At 38.5% G+C, this 12,052-nt stretch overlaps 2 protein-coding genes across 3 annotated transcripts in view; one reads left to right on the top strand and one right to left on the bottom strand.

The window, feature by feature from the left end:
• Nucleotides 1–12,052, top strand: part of LOC134819580 (uncharacterized) — a 776,807-nt gene that overhangs the window by 445,888 nt on the left and 318,867 nt on the right. The window lies entirely within an intron of this gene.
• Nucleotides 1,016–1,962, bottom strand: LOC134820137 (antifreeze protein Maxi-like). Its single transcript, XM_063830359.1, has 2 exons — nucleotides 1,938–1,962; nucleotides 1,016–1,497 (listed from the first exon to the last, which is right to left on the bottom strand). The coding sequence occupies exons 1-2, from the start codon at nucleotides 1,960–1,962 to the stop codon at nucleotides 1,016–1,018; spliced, it is 507 nt and encodes a 168-aa protein (XP_063686429.1).

The raw sequence follows: 12,052 nt of genomic DNA, 5'->3' as shown, positions 1-12,052 counted from the left end.
TGATAATCACTTGCTGAGAGGCGATTTTGCACTTATGATGTCATGTTTTAGGCGGAATTCAAGAAGTTACATGGAAAAATGTAGTAATAAGCAAGTGAGCCGAGTGGGTCGTTAATGACCCAAATTCTCTATTTTTGAAAAGTTAGAGTCACACAGTATTGACCATACGTTTTTAACTTATGCTACAGTTTTTATTTTGTCCTAACGTCTTTGTTTCAGAAGTAATAGCTGAAAAACCGTGATGGGTCGTTTGCGACCCGGACGAGTGGGTCGTATGCGACCGCAGTTAGTGAACAGCGTCTAGCTCTGTTTGTGAACATTTGATTATCACGGGCTTTTCATTTGTGCCAAGAAAATCGTTGCCCGCAACTATTTTGTTCTCAAAAAAATAAGCCTACATAAAGTTTTAATGTCCCAATAAAGGCAAGAAGTTAAGTGAAATATTTTCCAATTATGACGACTAATTAGTCTAATTATTTAATTGTTAGTGATTAATTGGGTCTCGACTGGAAAGTCAATAATGTAGCCCAATAAATTTTGAGCATATGTGCGAAAGATTCGTGGTGTTTAGTATTTTGGTTTGTCCTCTATAGCCTCTAGAAAAGGTGGGTCGTAAACGACCCTATCGTCCCTAATGGGTTAATTTCGCGTGTTTTGTCACTATAGCAGTTTCTTATATGGCAATAGTGATTAAGGTAAAGAAATCTGCAAGAAAGCTGGACAAAATCGCTACAAAAAATCTGGAGATGGACAAACAGATAAAGAAAAAAAATACCAAACTGCAAAAAGTTACTCAATGGATTATCTTTACGGATTTTGCATGCTGGGTACCTTTTATCATTACTTGTTGCTTTCATTATGCCGATATTTTAGATGCAACGCCGTGGTATCCCTTATTTTCAATCCTTGTTTTACCAATAAATTCGGTGATTAACCCTCTTCTATACGACATATCTCTGAGAACATCACTTTATTCCATGTTTAACAAACTTAAACGAAAGGCAGTCGCTTTCTTTTATTTTACAGCAGCAGCAGCAGCAGTAGCAGCAGCAGCAGTAGCAGCAGCAGCTGAAACACCAACAACAGCAGCAGCTGAAACATCAGCAGCTGAAACACCAGCAACAGTAGCAGCTGAAACACCAGCAGCAGCAGCAGCTGAAACACCAACAGCAAAAGCAGTAGCAGCATCAGTAGCAGAAGAAATGGTAGCAGAAACAGAAACAAAGACAGCATCAGTATCATTATCAGTACCAGCATCAATATCACCATTAGCAGCAGTATTAATAGCAGTAGAAACAGTAGCAATAGTAGCAGAAACAGTGTCAGCATCAGTTTCAGCATCAGCTTCAGCATCAGCATCAGTAACAGCAGCAGTAGAAACAGCAGTAGACGAAATAAAACCAGACGAAACAGAAGAAATAGTAGCAGCAGACGAAACAGCAGCAGTAGCAGTAGAAACAGCATAAGGGCAAACATAACGGTGTAAGATCAATTTGACTATTGATTCCGTTAAACTAAATCAGGGAACCACTTTCTGAGAACATTTTCTCCGGCTCATTTATTTATTATTTGGTCACGGTTAGACACCACAAAAATAAGTCGCACATTGTATTTACTCGGCATAAACCAACTCTGGCGAACACCGCTGGTTATTTTAAATCTATCAAATAGTAACATTTGTAACCAGCGCCGGGCGCTGGTTATTTTAAATTTATTGAATTGTGGTGTATTTCAAATCTATTGAATTTAAATCAATCTATTGAATCGAAATCTCCACATTTGTAAGTTTTGTTAACAATCAATATGTCTTCTTCAATTATGTTGATGTGAGATAACGTTTCATTTATTGAGTACTAATGATCCTGATGAGTAAACACTCTCTTGAAAAAGAAAAGTCTAAGTCTACCCGGTGGCGGACCTTGGATCATGAAATTTACCCCCAAAGAGATCAGACCATGTCATCCGGCCAATGACCAATCAGTGACGATTAATTTGTGATGTGATCCATCAGTAGAATTTGATTGACCTAGAAAAATAGAAATGGGCTAGATAGTAAATAGGGTTCACATTCACATGACTACTTTGTTGATGTACAAAACATATGTATAGTAACTATAGTAACTATAAATTGAAATCAAATGAATCATTTATATATCCCACTTATAGTTATATCAAGAACCAATATTATTAAAAATAAAAATTGCCGATTTGAAATCGGCTGGCATGGTACGACAAAGTGATAATTTAAACTCCAGAATGCATGTATATTTCCATTTAATATAAAGTGTAAAAATTCATATAAAAATGGCCAAAAAATATGTAATATCTATTTTATTAGATAAGAAGTAAACAATTATATCTCACTCATATCACAAATTTTACCAGTCCTGATAAAATATAAACGTTTATTAGGATTTTCCTTGACCTTCCCCTTTAAATCTAGAACCAACTCTTTATGTATTGCACGCTCCTCGATCCGGCGACCGAGCGATCCGGAGAAATAAACACAGTTTTGAAACACTGAGACAGTCTGAGTTCTTTGGCTCTTACTAATACTAATTCGCTCGCCCAAAAATTTCACGTGACTTTGGTTTTTATGGTTTTGCAGCCGTACAAAACGGTTTTACATAAACCCTAATCCCAACCCTAGGCTAACCCAAACCATAATATATTTAACCCCGAAGCTATCTATAACCCTATTACCACAACCCTAACCCCAACCCGAGCCCTAAACAATCGAATTCATGTTTTACTAGCCTGTCACGTGACCAAAACGATTTTTTGCCCATATAACTCTCCAGGGAAGCATTTTTACCCTACGTCATGGGGGTTGATTCGGAATCAGCGTCCAAAAATACACCGATACAGATTTATTTCATACCCATTCCCAAATTAGGGCCTTTTCACAAGAATTTTCTTAAAATTTGGGCGACGATTTATTGTTTATAGTAAGAGCGGTCAGCGAAGTTTTTAGCTTTGATCAGTATCTGATGAACGGTGCTAGAGTTTAAAGATGATACTTTGACAGCTTTAGGTTTAAGTTTTTCAGCAGATATATTCCAAATTCGAGCAGCTCAAAATCATGGCTTCTTTTCCATTAATTGTTCAAAAACACCACAAATGTTCTCGCCGAGTTTCTCAATTCTCTTTTGTATAAGTATCCTCCTTGAGACCAAAAATCGGCAAGTTTCCACAAAAGAAATTTTTGATCAGCGCTGATAATGCATAATAATCGCTTATTAACTTTAAGCGCTTCTAAATTTCACATAGCCATGTGCCTACGCGTACTGCGTGACGCGCTTGTTTCACAACCGAATGATTGCAACAGACAACCGAATGATTGCAACAGACAAAGAAACAAGCAAAATTTGTTAAATGGAGTGCATGATCAAAGAAGGTATATTAGCTCCCTACAAAAATCTAATCCAATGAGAAAATTAATCTAAAGTCCAATTGCAAACGACAAAAGCAAAAAGAGTAGCACTAGCAAGGTAACTGGTAACAAGTCTGCTGGTTATTGAGAATTATTAACATTAAAATATGTCCCGGCCCTTTGGAGCATCCGCCGAATGATCAACCGAATGATTGCAACAAACAAAGGAACAAGCAAAATTTGTTAAATGGAGTGCGTGATCAAAGAAGGTATATTAGCTCCCTACAAAAATCAAATCCAATGAGAAAATATTGTTTTCCGATATTACAATCACAATCCACGGACATGACTAAAACTGACTGACACGTCCCGCGCGGCATCAGAAATATGGGATGAGGAAATCTGGCACCCACGATTTGTGGTGCCAGTTTGTGGCCCTGGATAGAGCCCTCTTTGCCGCCTCCGGCGGTCGCGCGCTACAGCAAGCGAGAGGGCTCTGGTTAGAGCAACTTCTAAATAAAGCGCTTTTAAAAAACCGTTTTATAATTATAATTACTTCTTTATCGATTATAAGTGGTTCAAAAACTTGTTTATACATCAATTATGGATTATAAGCGCTGTAATATAATTATAAATACAAAAAAGCGATAATTTTCTAAAAGCGCTTATAAATTAACTTTAACGCTTATAAATTTAAAAACCCTTTATAATTTATTTATTTTTTTTTAGCGACTAAGGCGATTTTCCGGGTTTGGCGATTTTCCGGAGAAAAGCGGTTGGCCGAAAAGCGAGCGGGCTTGTCATATATTGTTGACCCGCCGCGCCGAGTGCGGGGTCCCCCGATTGTTGAAACGCCCGTGGGGGTCACGACCGATGTGATAAATGCGCGGCGTAGCTTTTTGTTCGAACCTTTATAATATAATTATATAAAAATACCTTCGTTTCTTCGGCCCCGCGAAATAATTCCCGACAGTTTGTGGAGGGAATTTGCGGCCGAAGAGGAAAAGTAAATTTTTTTTATATTTATAACTTTTGACGTTTCCCGTTTGGGAATTTCCCACTTATTAAATATATTAAATAGGCGCCACTGTTTATTTTTTTTAAAACTTCCCCCCGTCATTCTGAACTCTTATCTGAGGTGACTCGCTTTGTGTGATTTCCCGTTAGGGGGGCCCTCAGGTATTATATTTTAGTTCAAAAATAGAGATTGGCGGAATGACGGGCTGAGCGGGGCCCCCAGTAAATAATAGCCCGCTTCTCGTCTGCGGGAAAAATCGAAAATCTCGCCTCAGTGCCCAGATTTTTAGTGATAAACTAATAATAAGCGTTTAATTTAAGCACTTAAAAAATATAAGTTATTGCAATTTAGTTTTTATAAGTCGCTAAAAAAATCGCTATAAAAATTAAAAAGCGTTTTTTAAACTTTAGTCATCGCTTTTTTAACGCGTATAACACTCACAATCGATAGATGATAATCGCTTCCTAAAATTGAAATCCCCGCTTTTTTTCCCCTTGGGGTTTTTCTCGCTTTAAGCGTTTTTCCTATATAATCAGCATGGTTGTCGGGAATAAGAAAGCGCTTTTCTAAATCCCCTCAAGTTAAAGGTCGGAAGGGGAGGCCCCGGAATCAGGAAGCGCTTAGCCTTAAAAGCGTTTTTCCCCGAATCCAATTCACCGGGGATGCACTGGGGGCGGGAGTCAGGATTTAAAAAGGGTTATAAGCGTTTGATCGTTTTTCCCACCATTAAAAAAACAATAAATCATCTAAAAAATAAAATATGAAAATTTTTTTTTTTTATGTACTTAGCTCACTTTTTGCTCCCTTCTTTTTTAAACGGGGCTGAGGTTTTGTGGTCGTCTAATCGATTAAAGCACTTTTCCAGATTATTCATCCGAGATATTAATTTACAAATAATCCCTTCGATTGTACTGTAACAGAGGAGCAAAGTGCAAAGAAACTGTACTAACTGCTACCAAACTGCCACTACCTGCCACAAACTGCCACTAACTGCCACAAAACTGCCACTAACTGTTACAAACTGCCACTAACTCTACAAAACTGCCACTAATCCCACAACTGCCACTAACTGCCAATCGCCCCCCCACGCACTGCGCGCGCGTTTGAGCATTTGGGGAGTTTGTAGCTTGGGGCATTTTGTAGCAGTTAGGGGTTTTGTAGCAGTTAGGGGCTTTTTCTGCATTTGCCCCGACCCTTTTACAATTTTCTTTGGCGCCTTAAAGGCCACAGATTTATTGACTTTGTTAATTGGTCAAAAAAATTTTGTTTATTAAAAAATAATATTTGGGACAAAATAATTTACTATCAAAGGAAACAAATTTTAAATTTTTTTGACAAGAAAAGCTTCCCCAACTTACTACAGTTACCAACACGCATGGAATACGATTACAAAGTTTAAGTTAAAGGGGGGATCGTATTAGTATTGTGATTGTCCCAAAATTACAATATTATATGGCAATGTAATATTTGCATTTGGAGCCCCCCTCTGTATATGAAAAAGACTTTTATACTAACTTGATTGTACAAACCGCGTGATGTTTTTTGATCATCAGTTCGTGGACGATGTTTGAGAAAAGCTACAAAACTACAATTTCCATTCCAAAAGTTTAAAAAATACCCCTTGATTGGGGGTTCAGAACTTTTTTTGAAAACAGGGCCCCCACGGTTTAAAACATTTTTGGGCGGAAAAAAAGTAAAGAGGTACGAACCCAAAAGAGTTCTCACAATTTTTCCCCACCCACCCTCGCCGCGCAACCCCAAAAACAGCAAGCAGGACTTACCCTGCAATTTTAAAAAATTTTAAAAAAAACGCGACCAGAATGGACATGCAGGGTACCACTTAATATTTGCTTCGATTCTCCGGATATGTAGCATAGCGTAGCAGAATTTGGTGCTTGAAATTCCCGGGGCTTGCTAAAACCTGTCATTCCGCCCTATGTATAGGCTATTTTTAATCGCCAAAATATGTTAAATGTTAAAAAAGGTTTTTAAAACTTAATAAATACAAAGCCTGAGCGAGGTTACCGGAAAATTTAATCTTTGCAAGTTGATTTGCGTTTCTGAACACCTCTGCACGGGTAATTGTATTAAAAAGGGAACAAAAAATATGTACGTGACCAAAATTTTTCCCCCGCGGAGCGATAAGTTTTCTCTTTCATCTTTCAGCATTCATTTTTCAGTTAATTCGGGGAAATTCGCGCGTAAAATCATATTGGCCGGTGGTTCCATTCTCAGTAGGCAAGGAAAGTTTATAATTTTTAAACTTTAACTGTTTGGAACAGGTGTTGTTATTTTATGCTGGAATCCCAAAAAAGTGCTTGATGGGCCTTTATCTTGTGTCTCGCTAAATATTTGGGCTATTTCATTATGCTTCGACAATCATCACTTTTGGGCTTGGGGATGGATAACGTTGAGGGCCTATGTAACAGCCTTTAAATAGTTATAGTTTTTCAGACAGCTACAAAACCGATATCCAAGGGGTCTAGCCATGAAAATACAGGCCATTCGGGGGGCTGGAAAAGTATAATCAAATATTGAAAGGTTCTGGAAATTTTTACTATTTTTAGCCGTCATTGATTAGGTCACCGCGGAATTGCCATCAGCAGATCTTGGTTTCCGCTGCGTACGGACGCTGTGATCAAAGGTTAAAGCGACCCCCCATAAATTGAAAACCCGGGCCCCCGATTCCCCGGGTTTTTCTGGATAGAATGACTATTTAGTAAATTCTCGACCCGATATAGTCTTGCTTAGATTTTCAGACAATAGTCTTAAGTTCCTTTGGTTTCATCGGGTAATTATTCAAATATTACTGTTACCTTAAATTGAAAAATTTTGCTTTTCGAAATTTTTGAAACTATAAAACGATTATTAGTTTGCCAACAAAAGGTGGCTCGAGCTCCTTTCCCCCCTACATTCAGTAGGGTTTTGTGTTCCCCCCGGTTATATATCAGGGATATGATAAACACACGAATCGGGATGTCTGGAAGGGTTTCTAGATGTCTGCACGTTGTGACGGCGCAACAAAGAAGAAGATACTTAATTTGCAGTACCGTTTACCGGGGAAAAAAGGGGCTTATTCTCTTGCGCTGCCTAAATTTTTACCCCAAGATTCTGACGGCCCCAGTCTCTTGGTGGAGCAACTTCGTTGAAGGTACCCGAACACGATTTTCCCAATAAAGCGCTGTCGCAATCACACACCCTCCCCCTGTGAGACGAATTGGACTTGTACGACTGGGTGATAAACAAAAAAAAAAACCCGCCTCACTTTAAACAAGCGCGGCCCTTTATTAATTATTATTTTTTGTTATTTATTTATGTTATATTTTTTAGTTAACACAATTTTGCGTCTTATGAAAAACCGAACAAGGAGCAAAAATTTTATTATCATTTGCTTATTGCTATATATGACTTATTTTTATTCATTGGTTTATTTACTGCAAATTTCCCGAAAACTTTTTTTTTATTCTTTGTATCCATTAAAGTTAAAAACGGACTTTAAAATGAACGCTCGGAGCCGGAGGCATTCAAACTTTTTTACGTAGGGGCGTTACTTGAACGTAAAGGGGCAGACTTTTTAAACTTTAAAGGGTTTAAAAAAAGGATATTATTTGTCGCTATCCCCTGCGGGGGCCTCTTCTCAACCCGACGTCAATTTGTTTGGTGTCGATTAAAAATTAAAAAATTTAAATTTAAATTTCAAAGTAAACTTATCATTGCGGGTTTGATTTTGGAACCTTTCTAGACCTAGAATTTTGGATTCGAATTTATGTGCGAGAATAGTTCCGTCCACGTCAAAGTGATTTTAGATATCCTTTTTTTTAAGGGAATCGTTAGGTATTGTATCTTTAGTATTTTTTATTTCACGTACGGACCAATATTTTTTCCCCCGGGCATGTTATTACAAATTAGTTCTCTTTCACTTGATCAGTTTTTTCAAAAAACAATTCGCGCGTCAATATATTTATTTTGCGCGTTTTGGGTCCCCCCAAAAGACGTAAAAAAGCAATTTTTTTAAATTTGCATTATTATAAATTTAAGTATAGGTAATAGGCTCCTGTCTTTGCCCAGGACTGGTCCCCTTTAAACCCTTGTTTAATTTTAAACTTTTGGAAAAACGGGAGTGTTATAAAAAAATAATTTTTATCGCTTTGCCATTCGGCCGGTAGATTAGACAGAAAATATGGGACCCCGAAAAGACGAAAACTTATCGAATTTTATCCTTTACCAAAGGGGCTAATGGTGATAAAACGCTAAGGGAAACCCTTGATCAAAAAGAAGTAAGAATTTTTGCTTTGGCAAATTTAAAAAACCAGGGAAATTTTTAGCGCATCAACCTAAAGTAAAATCGGAAAAACGTTTTCATTTTAAAGATTCTTAGGGAAAGGGTAATCTTACTGTAGGCGACACGCCCCTACTGTAATCGACACGTATCTAGCGAAGTCCGCAAAAAAAACCCTCTGTCGCACTAGGGTACGTGTCGCACTACCACCCAGGTACGTACCCTACTGCGAAAAAATTTATCCGATTTTTTCCAAGTCAGGTAACCCTACCCTTCTTGTGGCCCATTAAGGATTGTGGGGTGGTTCACGTCACTTTTTTCGAATTGATCTTGCGAATACGTTGTCGGTTCCATCCGTGTTTCGAAGTGATCCACTGATCCAATTCCTTCGGGTCGTTCAAGCCACTAGCAGTGTGTGATCCACGGGTAATCTTAAGCAGCTATATCCTCTTCCTACACATACGTTGAAGGTATATCCCGATTGGATAAAAAGTTCATATTCTTGGGCCTATATAAGTCACGATGATTCTCCCCAAAAGCATCGAACAACACAACATGTTTTTTCAATCACCTCCTTTCCTGACGCACTACTGGTTCAAAAAACGTTATCCACGAGGGAAAACCGCACTCCCTGGAAAATTAGAAGCGCGACGACAGGCCTACTGGCGATCCACGGGGAAGATCTCCCCGGACTCCGTCTCATAAACGAAAATACTGTGCCCCTACGAAGACTTATTCCACCCCCTACCCTGCAGCAAAATCTGTCCACAAGCAAAGCAGCATATGAAAAGGAAGCTTCCCATACTGACCTCCCTACGAAAACCCCAATTGCTGATGCTGTTGGACATTAGAAGCCCCCTTGGATGAGCTCCTTGCTTTGGAGTCGCCCTCAATCTGTCAGAGGGCTACGGGAGTGATAAACGCTGTGGGACAACCTGAAAACTACCAAGGAGGATTCTTCTTTTTCCCCCACAAGCAAGCACTTTGGAGGGGAAAATGCAGCAACATGCCTAGTCCCCCAAAACAACGCAAGAAATCGCAGTACGGAAGACTTTAAGATGATCGGTGCTATTGCCCTTTGTGGACCCAATCTTCGGGACCTAATCTTGTGGGTTGTAACTTTGATTTTTTTTTTAAAAACCTATTTTCTCTACAGACTACACTCTTTCATTAAAACTTAAAAATGGGAAAATCAAAATTTTTTTTTTTGGTAAAGGTTTTGTCGCACTTTTTCGGTCGCATACAGTCCCGGTCGCACTGAGTGCGACAGTGTCGGGCCCTTGAAATTTTTCGTCGCACTAGGGTACGTGTCGCCTTCGATCCAGGTAGGTACTCTATGCGACAGTGCGATCTTGGAGGTTTTGATAGGGTACATGTCGCACTAGAGTACGTGTCGCACTACGACGTGAAACCCAACTGCTGAAGGAATTGTTAGAAGGCTTACATCTCGATCCGGGGGCGGATAGAAAAAAAACATTAAATTTTGCTTGGACACTTTAACTAGTGAAGCACAGACTACGTTTTTGTTAGGAAAAATTAGGGTCCCAAAAAGATGTCATTGTCAAAGTAGAGTATTTACTGATAACACCCGGGTTTTTTGTAGGAACGTACGGCGTCCCAAAAATGTTGTGAACGCGTTCGCTAAAAGATTTAACTTTTTGGGAAAATAAGGTAAAGGAACGTTAATCGATTTGAAATATTAACACGTCGACACGCCATCGTTTTTCCCCCAATTTTTCTTTTTTTCTAGATGAGTTAGAAAAGTTTTAGCGCGCGTGCATGCACGTTCGCAGAAAAAATTTTAAATGCTAATAAATTTTGGTTTTAATGAAAAAAATGTTAGTCCTTTCGTATAAAGGTCGCACCCCCAAAGTCTATCTACAGCATCTTACAAATTTTGTACATGATAGTCCGGAATGAAGTTCGAGCTTAAAAAGATTTGTGCCTCATTAATTTGGATGAAAATCCCCTTTTAACTATTAAAATGTGATCAATAAAGTCATGCGGTTTGCTACAAGTACAGCAAATTGAAAAAGACTGCGAACTTCGAGTGAAAATTTTTTTTCTTCCCCTAATTCAAAAAATGAGCCATAAACCCTTTTAATATTTGACTGTAATAAAAGTAACTCCAATCATTCAAAAATTTTTCGTTGGTGTAGGAGATTTTTTCCCCCAAAATTTACCCGGCTGATAAAAATTAAAATATTTCATGTACACATTGTTTTCCCCAAACAGTTTAAATAAAAGACTAAAATTACCGGTACGTGACCCGAACTGCATTGGTCACAGTGCGAATTTGATTTTACGCACGAATTAGTATTAAAAGTTAGAAAGAAATTGATTAACAAAACTGACTTCTGTACACTTTAATGTTGGGGGGATGACCAGTGAAAGGGCTGGTGACCTAAACGAAATGCTGGTGACGAGGGAAAGACATAAACCAGGGATTCCCTTTGGGAGCATTAGTTAATCCAAAGTTTGTTCGCCAAAGGGGTGTGGGGGTGCAAAGACTTTAAGGGGGTGCTACTTGGATGAACTCTAGAAGGATGGAGGTAATTCGGTCTGGGCCCTCTGGAAGCCTATAATTCCAGTTCAGAAAAAGATTAAGGGGTGCGGTACTGATAGAAGTTCCTTAAAGTTTATTTGGGTTAAAAAGCCATCTGGGTCCCTACCTCGCACAAATTTTTCTCAATTTTTTTGTTGTGTTCCCCAATTCTACCCAAAAAGTATATTACCCTTTATTCCTGATATCTTTTATAGATATTTCTAACAATGGTTTCTCCCATAATATTTTTGTCTGACAGACATGTTATCCCCGACTGTATCTTTTGCGGACCCCAATTTTCCCAACAAAAACTAGCCCGTGCTATCAGCTGGTTTTAAAATTCCAAGACTAAAAATAAAGTTTTTTTTCTATCCGCCCCCCGGGGTCAGAGTAAGCCTTCTAAAAGAATTACCTTCAGCAGTTCCCCTAATTAAGGGGATACCTACTAAGAACTTGTATCACGTTCCATCCCCCCCGAATTCATTACTTTCTCAAATAAATTTTAAGTGAAAATCGTTTCGATTTTACGTTGTTTTCGCTGAAAATTTCCGTGGTTTTTGATTTGCCAAAAGAAAAAATTCTTACTTCTTTTTGATAAGGTATCCAGTAGCGTTGCACACCATTAGCTTTGGGAAAGTATAAATTTGATAACTGTTTTATCGTCATCGGGATCCCCCATGATTTTCGATCTAAACTCCCGGCCCAATGGGAAAACGATAAACATTATTTTTATAACCATCGCGTTTTTCCGACCGTTTAAGTTAAAAAGGTTACGGTGACCGTCCTGTGGACATGCATGGAGCCTTTTTTCCTTGATATAAATTTATAATAATGCAA

This window comes from Bolinopsis microptera, chromosome 8 (assembly GCF_026151205.1).
Source record: "Bolinopsis microptera isolate Bmic1 chromosome 8, MBARI_Bmic_1.0, whole genome shotgun sequence".
In the NCBI taxonomy this organism is placed as follows: Eukaryota; Metazoa; Ctenophora; class Tentaculata; order Lobata; family Bolinopsidae; genus Bolinopsis; species Bolinopsis microptera.
The sequence above is the reverse complement of the archived record's forward strand: the minus strand, read 5'-3'. Positions and strand labels throughout refer to the sequence as shown.